The sequence below is a fragment of the Gambusia affinis genome, linkage group LG04 (genome assembly GCF_019740435.1).
Source record: "Gambusia affinis linkage group LG04, SWU_Gaff_1.0, whole genome shotgun sequence".
NCBI lineage: Eukaryota > Metazoa > Chordata > Actinopteri > Cyprinodontiformes > Poeciliidae > Gambusia > Gambusia affinis.
Genome location: NC_057871.1, coordinates 13,884,366 through 13,903,901, shown reverse-complemented (window position 1 = coordinate 13,903,901; position 19,536 = coordinate 13,884,366). Strand labels below are relative to the sequence as shown.

At 37.4% G+C, this 19,536-nt stretch overlaps 1 protein-coding gene and 2 long non-coding RNA genes across 5 annotated transcripts in view; 1 reads left to right on the top strand and 2 right to left on the bottom strand.

Moving 5' to 3' along the window:
* LOC122829495 (protocadherin-11 Y-linked-like) overlaps positions 1 to 18,084 on the bottom strand; it is a 40,433-nt gene extending 22,349 nt beyond the window's left edge. For 2 of the 3 annotated variants that reach the window (XR_006370373.1, XM_044114091.1), the window contains exons 1-2: positions 17,914 to 18,084; positions 15,976 to 16,047 (exon numbers count right to left, since the gene is read on the bottom strand). Coding sequence is in view for 2 of the 3 variants with exons in the window: in XM_044114091.1 (XP_043970026.1) it covers positions 15,976 to 16,047; positions 17,914 to 18,067 (226 nt within the window). In the remaining variant the exon portion in view is untranslated. Of the gene's footprint in view, positions 1 to 10,408; positions 10,565 to 11,830; positions 11,950 to 12,045; positions 12,140 to 12,244; positions 12,356 to 12,452; positions 12,561 to 13,754; positions 13,842 to 14,051; positions 14,142 to 14,229; positions 14,278 to 15,620; positions 15,791 to 15,975; positions 16,048 to 17,913 lie in introns of all 3 variants that reach the window. The other variant, XM_044114092.1, reaches the window with a different exon arrangement.
* On the bottom strand, positions 286 to 1,214 carry LOC122829499. Its single transcript, XR_006370376.1, has 3 exons — positions 1,127 to 1,214; positions 672 to 1,032; positions 286 to 496 (listed from the first exon to the last, which is right to left on the bottom strand). It is a non-coding gene; the product is annotated as an uncharacterized LOC122829499 (long non-coding RNA).
* LOC122829496 lies at positions 931 to 6,538 on the top strand. The gene is made up of 3 exons (XR_006370374.1): positions 931 to 1,006; positions 1,141 to 1,209; positions 6,415 to 6,538. It is a non-coding gene; the product is annotated as an uncharacterized LOC122829496 (long non-coding RNA).
* Positions 18,085 to 19,536: the final 1,452 nt, after the last annotated feature.

The window sequence follows — 19,536 nt, the reverse complement described above, 5'->3', positions numbered from 1 at the left end:
TGGCAGTAAAATTCTCCCGTATAATGTTTCCTCTTCAGGTCTGAAGTGCACAAACGAAAGACTCGTCCTCTTATAGTAGACAAAAAAAAAATAAAAACATCAAACACTTCACTCTCAGATTGGTTAATTTGACTTAAGAGTCACTTTAGACACTTTAGAAACATTTAAACAGTAAAGGCCCACATGTTTTCATTTTACTACAAAACAGCTTTCTTAGGCTCCAGTTTCCTGTGTAATCATTGTGTTTAGCTGGTGATGAACATATTCAATCCTGTACTCACCTATTGGACTTCCAGTAACCACATGGATCAAAACAGACACAATAAGACCGATGCATGTCCGACGCAAAGCAGCGCCGTCCATGGTTGTGTTTCCCGTTTCCCAGCCTCGGATGACTGACACTGAACTGGCGCTATGGATGACTTTCAGTTCCCTACATTTTCCTTCCCTCCAATCATCTTTCATGACAGGCTGTAAAACCACATTCACCTTTGACCTGAGGGCAGAAGGTTGTACAGAACACCCTTTACTGTCGTGTTTATTTTCATTTGGAAAAATAAGCACCATTACAACAGAAAAGGAGACATTGTTAAAATGAATGAATGAATAGTGTACTAAAGCTAAAATGGCTTCAGTCATTTCTAAGGTGTAAGATATTTGGTTTTCTTTACCCAGACTCGTGTTTTCGAAATCAAGTGCCTCAGATTTCCTCTTGAAATGTGACTCAGGTTCTGTTCAAATATTTTGATGAACTCCATATTTAGATAACATTTTATTTCTGGTGAATTAGTGCCACTGTGGAAACAAAGACCAGGGAAGTAGAGGGGAAATGAGAGAGCCTAATAAAAAGATTAAAATAAAGTGCTTTTTTATTTATCTTTTATTCATCCAATATCAAGGCAGGCATCTTGTTTGACCACTAGGTGGCACTAAGGCTCTTTTTTTCCCCTGGTGAAGAATCTCGAGCAAAAATGGACCCAAAAATGGATTCAACTCGGACTGAAAGGTTAAAACTTTAACCTGGTCTTCTGCCTACAGGAGCGTGAAATGTTTGTTGTATTTAGTCAACAGATTGTCAAACTTGAGGAAAGAAGATGAACTGTTAAAAATCATGAAGCTAACAAACCTTTTCTTTCCCAGAGTCGTCATATTAGTCGCATCCAGAGCTGCAGGACACATGGAGGAAACGGCAGCACTGGGAGTTCAGAGGTGAGTCGGGCCGAAACATCAAGACTGGGCCAAGAACCAGATGAAGACATTTACATTTTTAATAAGTACATTTATAAAAGGCAACAACTAACATTTTTTACTAAAATGACTTGGATGTAAAAACTGCCGCATTTTTCAAGGTTTTATTTAACCACTTGTCTTTTTTATACAATGTTAGAAATACATTAAAAGATGCCAATAATAAATAAATTCCTTTTTAAATAAGAAAAAAAACCATTTTATTTCCTAAAATACAATAGCTTAGCATTCCTTTAGTGAACGCTTCATTTTTTGCAGCTAAAAAACAAGTGAAAAGCTCGGCTCTTTTTGTTTGATTTAATCCTTACGAAACTTAAAATATTAGTTTTGTGGTGTGCACATTTTGCAACAAGGTTACTGTAGCTTTTTCTGCTTGAATTCATTTGAAAAAGGTTTGAAATGATGAACCTGAGTTTAATTGATAATTAATGACGGAAAACCTGCAGCTGTTGATTAACAGGCATAAAAGCAGAACTCATGACTCAGACCGCTCTCAGGAACACTTTAATTTATTTGTTCATATTTTACACAACAACAGAAATATCATTCGGTTTCTGCAGCAGGAAAAATTTGCATCAACATTTTGAAAGCTCAGTGGAGGCATTTACCATGAAACTGTGAAGTTATAAAGTAAGAAATAATTGCAATTTAACATTAACACATGACTTAAATTACAGTTTATGGTTCCCCCACTTTAAATGAATTGATTTTTTTTCTTCTTTCCAAACATCTTTGGAAAAAAATGTCAAAATATCTACAAACATGTTTCCAACATTAGTTTTCTATTCTTTAGCATAACTCCATACACTAACCTGACCCTTTATAAAAGTCTGAGAAAGCTATAAAATGTGATTTACTGAACTTATTTACACCGTAGAATAATGTGACAAAGATCTCAAAACTAAAGCAGCAAACTTTATAAAAAAAATTGCATTTCTTTCTGTCTCCAAACATTTGGTCATGAGTAAATATCCTCGTTTGAATCAAAACTCAGAACGTTTATCTCCATTTTAAAGACAGACTGAGACCAAAGTTGAACTTCTATAAATATAAGATGACTTTATTTTTACACTAATACAATCATGTACCAATCTAAGCTTTTATATCTTTTATAATTACTACACAATAGTAATAATTCTCTCTCAAGTCAGAGATATAAAAACTAAATAAAAAGTTTAAAAAAACAACATGAATAAAAACACACAACTTCTTAAACAACAGGATAACTGAGCATTATCAAACATCTGGCAGGTTCAAACATGTCAAGAAGACAAAAATATACAGTTTTATTTCCTATTATATACTATTCTTCCCAGTGGTAAATTAGACAATATCTGCTTTGACCACTAGGTGGCACTAGGGCTCTTTTTTTTCCCCTGGTGAAAAAGATTTCACAGTTTTACTGAAATTAGTAGAAAGCAAATGGGAACAATTTAGGATCCAGTGAAATTTCCTTTGACAGAAACTTTTTCAGTTATCTCTCACCTCCTTCCAAAATGTATTGATTTTTGATTGGTTGATTGAATCAACCAATCAAATTTGTTCAGCACATAAATACAAAAGTATAAAACAAAGTCACAGAACAGCCAGTATTGGAGCCTTTATAAAAGACTCCAAGACAAAAAAAAACAGAATAACATTCTCATCGTGTAACATCAGATTATTGATTAATGTTTCATTTAATACGTGAATTATCTGTATTATGAGTTAGAAATCAGCACATTATAACAGCCTGGATTGATGCCGTGTCTTGATTTGTTCCTAATTGTTGTTTCAAGTGATGTAAGGGAAGCTTGTAGAGGTTACTGTGATTTGCTTTGATAAACTTTCCAATAAAACACTTTCATTAAGTAGATTTGCACAGACATTAATCTAGAAATGGGATCCCATTCATGTTGGCAAACCTTCAAATTTAACTAGAGACAAAACTCTGATGTGCTTAAAGGATAATTTAAAGTCGCAGATGTCAAATAAATAAAACAGTCTAAGATTGTTGTTCTGGTGCATGAAGGCAGCACTGAGTCTTGGTTTGATGAACCGTCCTCATCAGGCAATCGTCTCGTCAAACACAAACATGGATTTGTTCACATCTGTAGCACAAACAAACGATTAGCCTTTTGTGTAAATGGTTGAATTGATGAAATATTTCACTGAAACATTTCAAAGATGACACCTACGTCCCACTGGAATGAAATGGACCGTCTCCGCTTTTCGTTTTGTTGCATCTTCCTGAAATGCAACAAAACAGCTCAGTTGAAAACAATGTTTGTTTTTTTAAATTTTGTTGTTTATTTGATAGGGGCAATAAATAAAGAGCATCTTCTGATCACAGTGTTCATAATACTGTTATTACAAAGATTTAACTGGAAAATGGTATTTATAGTCATGATTTAAGCTTCTTATACTGACTACTGCTGTCGCTGCGTTATTGATGGATTTAACAAACAGTTTAAGAAAAAAAACAACTAAACTTTAGAAATGTGCTGCAAGCTAAGGAAAGCTTACATTTAATAATTATTTATCATAGTGATTCCTCTCATGGTTAACCGGTAAAACAAACCGACACTTTCTGGAGATTTTTGGTTTATCCACGTACTCGTTTTTAGAAGTTATATTACAAAAAACTGTATAAAAACGGAAAAGTATTTTTCTACAGTTTTGGTTTCATTGCGATGCATCAGGACCATTTTAGATCTATACAAGAGGAGGAGGAGATTTCCATCAAAAACTCAGAAATTGTGACACTAATCTCTTGGAAAACTTGAACATGTCAGAGTTTGAAAAGTCTGACATTTTCTGCTTTTGAAGCTGAAAGCAGTCTGAGGCTCACCTTTTAAATACAGAAAGAGTCAGAACCAGAACCACTGAAACCAGGCCAAGCAAAACCCCCAGAACGATGAGTACAGTTGGGTCTGAGCTGGAGCCTGGAGGCTCTTTTTCCGTCTCCACCTCAAACTGAACATCGTTTCCCAAAACCTTGGCCAGCGCCGCTCTCACCTCTTCAGACTCGCTCTGCAGTTTCCTGGAAAATCAAACAGACAACTTGAAGCTTTAAAAGGGGTCTATTAACCAAAAAAACACATTTGACACTTTTTTTGTACGTCCATTTGGGTTTCTGCTGCTTCTACAAACGGAGCACATTTGAGTCAAAAATTAAACTCCTACTTTGAGACTTCCTGAGGTTCAACAGCTCCATCGTCATCAAAAGCGACTAAGCTGACCAGAGTCTTGACCGACGCCCTCAGCATTCGGCTTTCTTCTCCATCAGAGCTCCACACCTGGGTTATGTTCACCGTCCAGCCCAGAGTTTTACTTAAAGCCCTGAGAGAAAACAAATCCACGATATGACAACAGGAATGGATGAAACACATCAGAAAATAAACTTTATTCATGAACGTACTCCTCCAGCTCTGGAGTCTTTTCCTCCACAATGTTTACTGGCTTATTCAGAGAGATGAACGTCACGTCGCTGCTGCCCTGAACCACAACCTGCAACAGGAAGGAAGGATCCAATGAGAATGTTCTGCTGGTCATCAGCACTTAACTCAGAGTGGAAAAAAATGTCCAATGACCTTTGCACTTCTCAGCAAAGGTCAAAGGCCACATAAAAAGCACCAAAGCATGTCATCAATGTGAAGACCTGCCTCAAAGTGTGAAACGAATGCAGTACAAGGTGCCTCATTACGTGGATGAGTTTCCACTTGTGACTTTTACCAACATGGACGTCTGCAGCCTGCTAAACAAAATGGAACAACTCCATGTTGTGGTTTCTGCCATGAAGCGGACGCTTCAATGTCAGGCTGTGGTCAGTGAAGACTGAAGTCACAGCGGACCTGTGAAGTCAGGTGTTGTCCTGCAATAATTCACTGATCAGGTGTTGCGCATGTCCTGCACATCGCCTTCAATTCTTGGATATGGATGATAAAATGGGTTGAATATGAGCAACGGGGCAACTTTGAACAAGTATTTTGAATGTTATCATGGTTCTTATCCATGAAAGCCCTAAAAAGGTGTTTTTTTCTGGCTGATTAGTTGAAATAAAAATGGTTTTTGACACCTTTATTGAGACGCGTTTGAGTTGATTATTTCACAGTCAGTGTCTTATGAAGACGTTCTCCACTTCGTGATTTGCAACAGGGTTTATACAGGAATCCTAGACTTGTACAAGGATACAGGAATCGTTGTATAAGGATATAAGGATAAAATAGGTAGTAAACTTGAATTTACTACATATTTTTAACACCTCTACAATATTTTCTAAACACAAAATTGAGCAGCAATCTTTTCTGGGGGAGGAGTAAATGTTATGGGTGAACTGATTTATCAGCCAGTGGATTTACCGGCACTGATTTCCTTAATTCCTTAATTGGTGATCGGCCAATACTTACATATGAAGCCAATCTTATCTACCTTAACAAAGGTCTAAAATCAGTGTCTGTCCTTTTCTGCTCTGCAGTGAGAAACGTTTGACTGACAGACCGTCCACCAGGTCAGGTCTGCAGTTAACAGTTACCCCACTTTTACCAACTCAGTGCCTTTCTTACTATATTTAGAGACATTTAAAAACAAATTGGCATGGGCCAAAATCCGAGATCTCACACTTAAAATATTCCAAATACATTTAGAAAAGTCTTAAGAATATAAACAAAACACTATGACATACAAATTTCACAAACCAATGTCTCATTTTCAATAGAATATTGGTTTGGTGCTAATCGTCAACACTATGATAACTAGATAACCAGATGCAAGAGTAAAACTTTTCACAGGTCAGTGAAAAGTTTTAATTAAAAAACTGTAAGATGTTGATGTGCATCAGAATTTGTGCTTCAGTTCAGTAACAAAAGAAACAAAAAAAGACGATGCAACTCTCAGACAGATCACCAGCAGAGCAAACGTTTAAATTAGCTAATCAACTACCGATCACCTATTAATAACTGCAAAATAAACACCAGGCCTGAAAATGTAAAGGGACTGAATGTTCTGTCTTTTGAGTGGGAAATGTTTGTGTGATTGTTGGTGTTGAACCAGTAAAACCTGTAAGGGATCAGAAGCCAACTGAACAACCAACTCTCAGGTTTAGGCTTTTACCTTCACTCTGCTGGTAGCAGAAAGTCCATGAGGATCTGTGGCCTTCACCTTCATTGTGACGTTTATTCCACCCAGATCTGCTGCCGACACCAAAAACAGCAAACCTGAAGACGACTCCAGTTCAAAGAAGGAGTTTCCTGCTGGCAAACTGTAGACCAGACGACTGCTGTCTCCAACATCAGGGTCCGAGGCCTGAGGGAGGGAGGGAGGAGAAAAGGAAGGAAGGAAGGAAGGAAAGAAGGAAGGAAGGAAGAAAACTCCTTAATGTTGCTGTAGAAAATGTATTCAGATGAGGCATGTTTGTCGGATTAAAAGTAACTTTTGAAAAATAAGCAGCTATTATACGCACTTTTAAATAAACCCAGATTTCTGTATTAAAATGTCTTGTCCTGTCCAACGCTTTGTCCTTCACGCCCAGAACGCTGTAATTTGCCTCTGAGGGAAATAATGAAGTCTTGAGAGCTGAGTGAGCTGTCCAGGCTGAGGGCCCACGAGTCTCTGGACCCAGACAGCTGAGCTGTTTCCATGCAGTGCTGCCCTCAGACTCAAAGAACCACCAACCTGGAGTGAAGCTGCTGTCGCTTCTATTCCCCAGGAGGGAAAAGAGCGTTCAGAGTTTGGAGCATACAGACTGATTTCTATCATCCCTGCTAAGAGACTGGTGTTGCCTCAGTTATATGTGATTTTCTGAGGATATTCAATGAATAGTGTGTATATTGTGTACAGATGAGGAAGACGTGCTGAACGTGATCCTCCGGCCAGAAGGAGGCGCTGTGTGTCGTCAGGTCGGACGATAGAAAATGGTTTAGGGATGTTAAATATCTGCAGCCAGATTTTGCAGTAATGTATTAATCAACCTATTTGTACTTTATTTGTGTGTGTTGGTGCTCTGGTTTATTTCTCTCTCTCCACATATCCTAATAATACACACTGATATACTGGTATGCACTTTTGTTTTTATTCTTTCTTTCCCGTTCCAATCTTAGTTGGTCTATATCTGGCTCACATAAATAAGATAAAAAGGATGCAAATGATCAGAGGATATTTCTGCTCTTAACAAAAAGATAAAGAAACAATGAGCTTCCTTCACATTCCTGACAATGTGACTGCAGATTGTTGACACATTAACCACTTTAATGGAAGGAAGGTTTCAGGTCAAAGTACACAGCCATGTGTTTATGGCCTTTACAGGAACTGTTCCTGCAATCTCACTGGGTGGAGATAAACATGTTCAGAAGCACATTTCCCAACCAGCTGATGGGAGCTGGGTGTGTTTACCTTCACTTGGATGACTGGGGTTTTGTACGGAGAGATGCTGAACACAGAGGCTTCATAATCGTCCGAGGAGAACTCTGGCGGCTCGTTTACGTCCTCCACCTGAATTCTGACCTGAGAGATGCAGAAAGTCCATTTTGTTGGTATGAAAGCAACAATGAAGACAGTTTGTGATGATAGATGTGTGATGATGTTGTTACCAGAGCCACTGCTGATGTGGGAGGCGTCCGCGTGTCCACAGCCTCCACTTCCAGGATGTACCACTCCTGCTCCTCCCTGTCCAGCTGTTTTGTGGTAAAGATGGTACCACTGCTGTTGATGGAGAACAGGTCTTTGTGTGTTCTCAGTTCATAGGAAACCTCGTACAGGTCATTTCCTGAGGAGGCGAAGACCTGCCCCACAGTGACCCCCGGATTCTGGTTCTCTTTCAGGCTGAAGTTGTAGGAGGAGCTCTGGAACGCCACGCCTTCAGAACTATTGATCCTGATGTTCACCACCACCAGAGCTGCAGATGGGACCAATTTTGTGGATGCACACGACATTAGAGGGTAAAAAGATGATTCTTTTACTTGGCATTCAGAGCAATGGACATCAGGAGGCATTCATTTCTCTGTCTTCAACTTTGAGATTATTACTAGACCTGTACAGTAAGGTCACAAATTATAATGGCTTATTTGGATTTAAAGTGACAGGAGACCATAAAATCATAAAACTCAAACAGTAACACAAGAACTTATTTTTTCTGTGAAGCACCTTAAATTACCACGCGTATAAAAGTTTAAATGTTTTTAGTTAAGCTGAAAGTGTTTATGCACAAAACAGAATCCATGGATGGAGTAGATGTGACTCCAACAGGTTGAGGGTAACTTGTTGAAAAATGTAACTAAAAGATAATTATTATGGCTTTATGGATCTGATGGTAATGTTTTTATTCTAAATGCTTATGAACTCTCACCAAATTAACCTCAATACACACCTGAATACACACTGCAGGTTGCATGTTTTCTGCAGATAAACAGGAGAATGTCTCTCCAGTGTCTCTCCATTTGTTGTCTTTGGTATAAAACCATTATATTGTCTCCTGTTGTCAGATCACACTCTGAACCTTATTCAAAGTTTTAATTTTCAAGTAGGGTTCAGAGGCATATTTAAGAAAAAAGAAACCAGACAGTCTTTAAATGATCGGACAGCGGATGACATTTTTAAGGGAATTTCAGGATTCAGTTGTTGCCTTTCTAGTTTATTGCTGTACAAGAAGCACAGATTCAGTTTCACCAGTCTTACTGCTTTATATATTTATCCATAATATTCCTGCAGCCAGTTTTACCCGTTTACCTATGATAAAAATGTTTGATTGTTTGCTGGTTTGAAGTTACTGCTGTTATATTGTTGGTGCACCATGAGGTGTGTGGATAAAGTTCAGGATGTCTGCAGCCTCAGGACCTTCACAGTTTCAGCACTAATGCCTAAATACACAAGAAAAACTGACCTGTGGCGCTGAGCGGAGGTTTGCCATGATCTGTGGCCTCGGCCGTCTGGACCAGTGTGGTGTCTTCAGTTACATCAGCAAGGTCAGAGGTCAGCGTCACTTCTCCTGTTTTGCTGTCTAAGGCCAAATGTGGCGAATCTCCTTCAGAGAAACTGAAACCAGAAATAAAGATGTAAATGCAGGAATATATTTTTTTTTAAAAGATGTGTTTGATTGAAATACATGGTTTTCATAAGTTCTCAATTTAATTTTTCAATGTTTTCACTAATACGAAGTAATACAAAGCTGTTGAATGGATGGCAAATAACATGTGATTTTCACATTTTTTAGATAAAAACTTATAAAAACGCAAAATGCTTTTTGTACATATGAAAGTGACACGTTGGAGAACCACCTTTTGGAGTAGTCAAGTCTTTTGCTGTATGTTTCTATCAGCTTCAACACATTCAGGTTTTTCTCCATCAGATTGGAGAGTTTCTATAATATCAATGTTCAGCCTTGATTTTACAAAGTAAGCCTCAATTTTAATCTCTTCTTTTTTGCCTTTGCGAAAAACAAGAAAGACCCTTTAAAATTAACTTCGTCATATTTTGTGTTTGTCTGTTACTATAGATCTCTGTAAACTGCAGTTTGTGGTGGTAATGTGAGTTTTGAGCGAACCTGTAGGTGATAAGCGAGTTGTTTCCGATGTCTTTGTCGGTGGCTCTGAGCGTCAGCAGCAGCTTCCCCTTCTCTGCGTCTTTCACCAGGATGCTGGAGTCGCAGCTGCTGGAGCTGAACTCGGGTTTGTTGTCGTTGTCGTCGTCCGTGATGCTCACTCTGATAGTGGTGATGTTCTAGAGCGCAAGGTTTGACTTAAAACATTGTTTTGCAAACAAATGTACTGAATAGCTGCTTTAAAAGGGGCCCATTATGCAAAATTCACTTTTCATGTTTTTGAACTTCCATTTAGGTTTGAGCTGCTTCTAAAAACAGCCCAAAAATATCAGTCTGTTTTTTAGTAAAGTAACAGTTTTTGCTTCTGGAAAATGGGCCGTTTTTTAGTGAAACAACTTCTAATTGTTAATGTCAAAAGTATCACTGGTGTAAACGAAGTGGCCATTGGAGAATTTCAGTCTGGATTGGCAGACTCCTGTTTTGCTGTCTCAGACTTCCTCCAGACTTCCTGTTGAAAAAGGAAGTCTGGAGGAAGTGCTCCAATTACAGAGGGGTCACACTCTTCAGCCTCCCCAGTGAGCTCTATTCAGTTTTCATCTACGCGATTAGAAAGTGCAAAAGAACCGTTACGATGGTAGGAAAACCCACCTTGTCCAAATCAGTGATGTTATTAGCGAGGGAGTTCACCAGATGGGAGACGTTGTAGATCGACTGATCGAACTCTGGAGCGTTGTCGTTCACGTCTTCCACCGTGACGGACACCACAGCATCAGCCGTCTTCAGGGGGTCGTCTGTCTGGGCCGCCTGCAGACACACAGTCATCTTTCATACACACTGAGCTCAAAGCTACACTGAATCCATGTCATGGTTTTCTTAACTTGTAATATATTTTTATTCTAAATATACAGATGAAAGCATAAGTGTTCATACACACTGCAAAAATACAAAATCTTACCAAGTATTTTTGGTATATTTTCTAGCGCAAATATCTTAGTATACTTGAAAACATAAAATAAGTTGCTTATAAGCAACTTTTCAGCAAGATATGAGTTTGTTTTAAGTCCATGTATTTTCTTAATATTGATGAAAAAGTACTAGTTCCACTTATGTGTGGGTCATATCATATTGACAATAATACTGGTAAAAAAACAACTTGCTTTAAAACTTTAGGAAAGATGTATAACAAACTTTGTTTAGTGTTGGTAAAGCAAAAGGTGAGGCTGGAGCTCATCATCAGTCATTACTTCACTGGAAATGTCTGTGACCGATGGAAGAAATGAAAATGAACAAGTTCCAGATCATTAGGAATCGTCTACAAGCTTTTACTTTTTGCAGGGTTTCTTTATGTGATATATTTTGGTGTTGAGGGTTTTTAAAGGAAAGATTTCCTTATCTTAGTTTTGTACAAAATGTTTGCGCTCTAAAAAAACATGAAGGAGAAACACTTCTTAACATCTTATAAAAGTAATGTTCTGTTAAATCACAACAGTTTAATTTATGTATCTAAGTCTTTTTATTTATACTTGGTAGCCAAATTAGCTTCCATTTCTATTTATCTATTTTGCATTTTATTTGACACATTAAATATATTTTGTACATATTTATATATGATCATAATGACTGTTTATAAAGGAAAGTAAAAAATTCCCCAAAGAAAATAAAAACATAAAATGTGGACTATCAGAAAACTTGACCCAGTTCCACCAGGTCCGTCAGGAGGAATGGACCAGAACTCCAGCAAACTATTGTCAGAGGCTTGAGGACAAAAACCATGAATAGAGTTCAAATGCAGTGAAAATGTAAGTAAACTTCTGATCTTAAACACATTAATAAATAAATCTGACATACTCCTTTTCTCCTTATTGTGGCATTTAGAAAATAGAAATAATTCTGGTAATTCTAACTGACCTAAAACAAGAGAAGTTTGCTGTGATGTAACTTCACAAAGAGTATTTGTGTCTTTTATTTGGTGTATGTAAATTTATGGCTTCAGCTGTACACTTGTAATATCACTAATGATGATCGAGTTTTCTTCATTTTCTTCCAGAGGCTGGGAATAAACAATAATACCTTGATGTTGACAGAGATTTCACTGCTGACCATTTCCTCCCTGTCAAACGACGTCACCACAGATAGAGCTCCGGTGTTGGCATCGATGTTGAAGTTTGCTTGGTACTCGGCAGGAGAGACTGAACAAACATGCATATTTTTATATGTACATGACTGATCAATATGCTCAGTCTCTGTTTTATGGTGAACATGTCTGAACTGCAGGTTTTCTGTACCTGAAGTGATGCTGTATGTTATCGTCATGTTGATTCCAGTGTCTCCATCTTGGGCCTTTATTGGTTCTGGTTTTATTTCACTGAGAACCCCAACCTGAAACAAAGTCAGTCTGTTCTTCAGAGCAACTCTTTCAGTTTGAAATAAATTTCTGCTTTACACACACAGAAAATTAGTTAAAACTCAGTAAATGAGACTCACCTGGTTCTCTGGAACAGCAGCCTGGTAGAGACTGTGGTTGAAAAAGGGATTTAAGTCATCAATGTCTACAATGATCTCAACTGAGGTTGTGTCATTGTTTCCACCAATGTCCTGCAACAACAGGAACAAAGAAAGGGATGGCATATTTATGATGGAGTTAAATAAATCAGACTGTATAAATATGTTGTATCACTGTGTGTGTTCTTACCCTGGCAGTGACAATAAAATTGTACTTTGGTACTACGCTGTAGTTCAGACGCCTCATTAAGATAAACGCCCCGGAGTTTGTTAAGGAAAAGTCTGCTGTTTCTGGAGTCTAGAAGGAGAACGATGACATCAGCATTCAGTGATATGCAGAACATTTGTAGAAAACCAAAACATACTTAACATTTAATGCACTTAATAGGCTTAATTATCATACAATTAGAATGGAAAATACAATGATTGTAAATGGCTAGAAAATATTAGTAAAAATACTAGTCACCGTAACGCATGGTGGAGCAAAACGTTGGTGTCAAATGTTTGTTTATGTCATTTAATTGGCTCTACAACCTTAAGAAAATGAAAAGGTATGATGTTTTATTAGAGAATTTATCTTTTAAGGTGCCAGTAATGCTGGAATTAATAGTAAATAATAAAGACGTGGAATTTTATTTTTTTGTTGTCTTACCACCCCACGCCACTAGAGGCAGTAGCAGATTTAGCTAGAGAATTAGTTAAGAACTAGGAGCTGCGTTGAAGTAAATAAGAGACAGATTTTCAGATACATGCTGAAAAATAAAAACAGGAACTCTTTCCTAAAGGTGAAGATATATCACAGATTTAAAAAATAAAATAAAAACGGAAAACCGCGGATAATCATTTCCGGAGCACAATGGCCCCATTTAAGGTATAAAATTGCCATGTGCTCCGTCTCCTCCCCTTTGTTTTTTTGCAGCGAGGTCCTTCTCCCTCCCTGATTGTTTTCAGTCTTTTCAATGTGTAGAAGAAGAGCACCTGTTGCTCGTTGTGTCTATAGGGCTCAGCACTGCCCCCTACCAGTGAGGCATGGTACTTTCTGCCTTACCTTGCGCACTTTCACTGCATATTTATGGCCAATCAGAAAGACTAAATATGTCACACACATTCATTAAATATACCAAACAGACTGTGGAACATCAACATATGTAGAAAATTTGTAATTAAATAAGTACATTGGCGATATAAAGAGAGACAGCAATGGGCATGCGCCTGCTGTCACTCCGGTCTTCTTTCATGTAATGCGTAAATTCTGCGACTTTGACCATAAAAATATTGAAATTACCAATAAGAAAAGCAATTTATAGAAAATTCAAGAGAACAAATTGATTTTCTCTCATCATTATTAACATCTATTTTACTTCTCATGTGCTTAATTTACTTGTCAGAATTACAGGTGAGATTTCCTCACCTGCTTCAGGGTTTATATGCATAAAACATACACTATACTATTAGTATTGTTATTTAACGATATTGATTGCAAAGTTCTTACATAGGTGTATGTCAGGAGGTTGAATTCAGGTGTGCTGTCTGCATCCACGGCTGTCACTCGCAGAACCTCCGTGCTCACGGACAGACTCTGGAAAACCAGACAACAGAACGATTGAGGGAGAAAAAGAGGAGAGATAAAATGGTGTCTTCCTCATTTCTTTGAGAAAACAATGAAAAGTGAAGGCAGAAAGTTGAACATTTAATTTGATCATATTGAATAATTCATCACCAATATTATTTCTCTTAGATGTTGCAGATGTGTGAAAGGTTTACAGTTCCTTTCAAGATATTCACTTACCTCTGAAACTGTTTGAGAATAAAACGTCTTATCAAATACTGGACTGTTGTCATTGATATCATTGATTATCAGCCTGCGGGAGTTGTTGTACTGTAAAAATAAAAACAGAAAGTGACGGGTTTTAGATGTTATTCAGTCAGTTTGCAATGTTTGCTCCATATTTTGGAATTTCACCCACCTTCAAATCATCATTGCACAGTAATATGTATTGCAAAACCCTGTCATTCTGCAACATAAAAACACAGTGGACATTAGTTCTGCTGAAACGTGTTTGTGTGATACACTATAAAGTGAAAGATTGTAACCGTCATTTGTTTATATAGTCAGGAAATTTTAAGTGTATAAGCCACCACATAAATTATTGCAATGCATTATATATGTTTTTTTAGAGTGAAATTTACCAAAATATCACGTCAAATTAAAAAAAAAAAAAGAAAAAAAAAGGGAACCAAATTATAGACAGCGCTCCACCAGGAGACCTAGAGTGAGGAGCCCCGCCCCCTCGCCCCTCAGACAGAGTTTGGGGAAGAAGACGGCGGTCGCTCTCTCATTCACTGGAGCTGTTCTTGTTACAGGTTAGTGATGAGAAGCTGGTGGAAACTGTAAACGTTAAAGAAATGTTAAATTACAAATTAATTTCGTACCAATTTCACGATTACATACCAATTTCACGATTACAAAAGATAGAGAAAAAAAAGGGATTTTGTTCATGATTGCGGTTAGCAAGATTGTAGCAATAACGGTCGTGAAACAGCCGTTATAAGAGTTCGCTACATGTTTCAAGTTACCTATACACTTCCCGACCCAATTTTGTTAGATTACGGTTGTATCCTGACTCATTGTGTTATCTGTTAATCGGAAGCGTTGATGTTACTTTTTTTTTCTTTGCTACATATAATCGGTTCTCATCAGAGTTGCAAATATATATATTTTTTTAGACGTTACCCCCCCCCCCCCATACTGTGTAATCGATTTTAGCGTAGTTATTTATTGCTTAATGTAGGTTTAGTTATCTAAATATTTCCAATTTAAATTATGTAACTAATCACATGATTATATATTTTTTTCAGAATTATTATAATGCAAGGGCATTATTAGCTTTACAATTTCATTGCACATAAGAAATAGGTTTTCTTTTTATGTACATCTTACAGATTTAAATTGATTGTTGAGTTATTTTGATTTGGCCCTTGGGCGTGGTCACAGCTGGTGGGAGCTGATACTGTTTGTTGAAGTGAATAGAATATGGTTGTTTTGGAGCAACAGAATGATACTTTGAAAATGATTGCACAGAAAAAAAGTTATTGTCTAATTTCATGATTTTACAATGTTGAGAATTTGTAATGAAGACAGAGTTTGGGGAAGAAGACGGCGGTCGCTCTCTCATTCACTGGAGCCGTTCTTGTTACAGGCTTCCCACGCGGAAGAAAGGAGTAGCAGAGACAAGAATACAAAACATCATTTGTTACAGCAGTTTCATTTCACCTGAGACGTGTAACATTAGCATATATTATGCTGTACATCTCATTCAGCAAATAAATTCAGGTACAACAAAATGGGGGACCGTACCGTAAAGAATATTTCGGCTTCGGCGTCGAGCGGCTTCTTGGTGCGAACAGTCGCTGTGGTGTCCCCTGGTTCAAAGTTCAACTCCAGAAACTGAAGATGCTCAGGATAAGTGTTTTGCTCCAGAGTCACGATAGTTCCAGCTGGGATATCGGACACCAGCTCCACGTCACCTGCAGCAGCCAAAAATTATCTGATAAACTTACATTTTTTCATGAATTGATTAAATCCAGTTACCAATAAATGATCTGTTTGTGTGATCATAACATAATAGAGAAAAGGTATACTCAACGGAGAAAGTCAGTCTTAATTTATGTATTTCTAATCTTAATTAAATTATTTGTTTTTATCATTTTACCTGAATATCCTTCGTCCACAGGACCCAGATCTATAGTGCTAGACGCTGAAACACAGTTTATGGTGGTGCTACCTGCAGAAACAGAATTAACTTTAAGGAAATCTGCAGAATGACATCATTCAGGTTTTTTTCACCGAAGTTCAAAGAAGAAAATATTGCTAAAATTGCACAGATTTACACAATAGAAAAATCAAAGAATTCCTGTAAATTTCTGTAAATGGTTAAAATGCAATTGCTTGGGGCGTGCTACGGTGGCGTAGAGGTTAGCGCGCCCCACGCCTGGAGGCCCCCAGTCCTCGACGCGGCTGTCGCGGATTCGATTCCCGGACCCGACGACATCTGCCGCATGTCTTCCCCCCTTTCCTGTCAGCCTACTATGATAAAAGGGACACTAGAGCCCACAAAAAGGACCCCCTGGTGGGGAACAAAAAAAAAAATGCTATTGCTGGGATCCAACTGTGACACATTGTGGTCATTAGTGCTTTTATTTTGAAGAACGGTATTTCTTCTTTGTGCTTTTAGTGACAAGCTGCACTTCCTGTTCTTACCAAGCCTGGTGAGACGTTGTGATATCATAAAGAGGGAGATCTTTAAAATAGTACCACTGGAAATCAGAATGAGGTATAAAACATGCACAACTGTGTTTGGTGATAAGAAAGGTTCTTTGTTTATTTAAGAAGTGAGTTCTTGTGCTGACATTCAGAGCATTACGTGTCCAGGCTCCTGATTGTCTTTGTCAGCTTATAACTAAATGTTCTGCTGCTCGTGTTCTTCGTTCTCAGACTCTGAATCTCCTCGTTGTACACAAAGGTACATGGAAAATGATGTGTCTGTTAGCTTTTCGAAGAAAATCTCCACATGCTCTTTTTATATCTATCCCAGGAAAAGGAGTCAAGGATTAGTCTCCCAAGACCAAATGTTCAGAGTTCTACTAATATTTTAGGTCATCCTTTGTTTCTACACCATTAAATGTAAAAATCACACAACCAAAACTACTTGGTAGTAAACTAACAATTGATACAATAAACTATTATTTAAACTATTAGGTTCAGCCACAGATTGATACACAATCCCTAAAGTGAATTAATCAGCTTTCATTGCATAATAGTTATATTAGTTGCACTGTAAAAAGCACAAATACTTGCAGGTTCATTATTTGACAATAAATGAGACTAACACTTTCCTGTTTTAGATTAGTTAAGGTTACCAAACCTTTTTTCTTTTTAATAATTAATAATGAGAGCAAACCAACAAAATATTTTACTTATAGTTCTTCAAATCTTTATAAAATTACAAAACTGGTTGAGAGAATCAACAGATTGTGAAACATAAAACCAAGACAATACCATCCCAGACACCAAAGACTCTAACAACTTAAAGATGTTCTGTTTATTATATCAGATGTTTCTTTCAAAAGCAGAACTTGAATTTGTTAAATGTTTAACAATATTTTAGGACAGGAGAAGTTACTCAGCTACCCTCAAGCTGTAATTTGAGGGTCTGTTTTTCGTTGTGAAGGACCTGAAGGAGAGAAAAGTTTGGGTTTTATAACAAGATGGGTCTACACCAGATGAACATTAAATATTAAACTTTTCAGTTGAAATATAGAAGATACAGAAATAGTATCTTCTATTGAACCATGGACCCAACAAATAAGGAGTAATTTTATGGCAGTAAAATTCTCCCGTATAATGTTTCCTCTTCAGGTCTGAAGTGCACAAACGAAAGACTCGTCCTCTTATTGTAGACAAAAAAACAAAAAAAACATCAAACACTTCACTCTCAGATTGGTTAATTTGACCGAAGAGTCACTTTAGAAACGTTTAAACAGTAAAGGCCCACGTTTTCATTTTACTACAAAACTGCTTTCTTAGGCTCCGGTTTCCTGTGTAATCATTGTGTTTAGCTGGTGATGAACATATTCAATCCTGTACTCACCTATTGGACTTTCAGTAACCACATGGATCAAAACAGACACAATAAGACCGATGCATGTCCGACGCAAAGCAGCGCCGTCCATGGTTGTGTTTCCCGTTTCCCAGCCTCGGATGACTGACACTGAACTGGCACTATGGATGACTTTCAGTTCCATTTTCCTTCCCTCCAATCATCTTTCACGACAGGCTGTAAAACCACATTCACCTTTGACCTGAGGGCAGAAGGTTGTACAGAACACCCTTTACTGTCGTGTTTATTTTCATTTGGAAAAATAAGCACCATTACAACAGAAAAGGAGACATTGTTAAAATGAATGAATGAATAGTGTACTAAAGCTAAAATGGCTTCAGTCATTTCTAAGGTGTAAGATATTTGGTTTTCTTTACCCAGACTCGTGTTTTGGAAATCAAGTGGAAGTCTTGAAATGTGACTCAGGTTCTGTTCAAATATTTTGATGAACTCCATATTTAGATAACATTTTATTTCTGGTGAATTAGTGCCACTGTGGAAACAAAGACCAGGGAAGTAGAGGGGAAATGAGAGAGCCTAATAAAAAGATTAAAATAAAGTGCTTTTTTATTTATCCTTTATTTATTTTTTATTCTGACTGACTTTATTTGCTTTCTTTCTCTCCGTCTTTCTTCTCAATTCTACTCAAAATATCTGTTACACATTTTAGAGAAAAGTAAAATAATATTTTAAAGATTAAAAGAAGAAAAAAAAATCCACACGTTAAATAATTTCATTAGTTTTGTTGTGACACCAATTGATTGTGTTCTGTGTTTTGTCTTTGTTATGAATGTTTCCATTTTTATGTGCAACTCCTTGCTTGATTGGTTATTTTTGCATGTTTGGTGACGTTGCGTCACTGTGGCGCACTTGTTATAAGTCTCTCTGGGTTCCGGATACAGAAGGCACTAATGCCGGTATTAGAATCCAATCGGTGCTGACGGTCCCGCCCCTCTCTCTGGTTCTTATACATCACAACAAGCGAAGTTTGTAGCACCGCCAAAGTTTCACCTAAGGGCGGGACAACGGTGTCAACGTGTCTAGTCGATGCAACTTCACATGTAGGCGCTTGATGTCACTTTTTATTCCGGCAGAATAACAAACTGCGATTACTTACAAATTAAAAAAAGATTTCTTTGTTCAGATTTGGTTTACCATTCAAGCAAAAACATATAAATCTATATTTCTTGTGGAGGGTTCCCATCAGAAGTTAAAGTACAACATTTTAATAGATATTATAATAATTATCTCATTACAATGAGATAATTATATATTAATTATATTATAATAATTATAATACTAGAATTATTATATTATACAATAATTATATATATCTATATATCTATATATATATATATATACAATTATCTCATTACAATGAGATAATTGCCTTCGGGTAGAATCTGTTTTTTAGGCAATTTGTCCTGGTTTTTATTGCTCTGTTTCCCTTGCCTGATGGCAGCAGCTGGAAGAGACCATGGTCAGGGTGTGAAGAGACATTTAAAATGTCCATAACTTTCTTGCGGAGCCTGGAAGTGTAAATCTGTTCCATGGTGGGGAGGGGGAAGCCTATGGTTCTCTCTGCTGCCCTGACAACCCTCTGGAGCGCCTTCT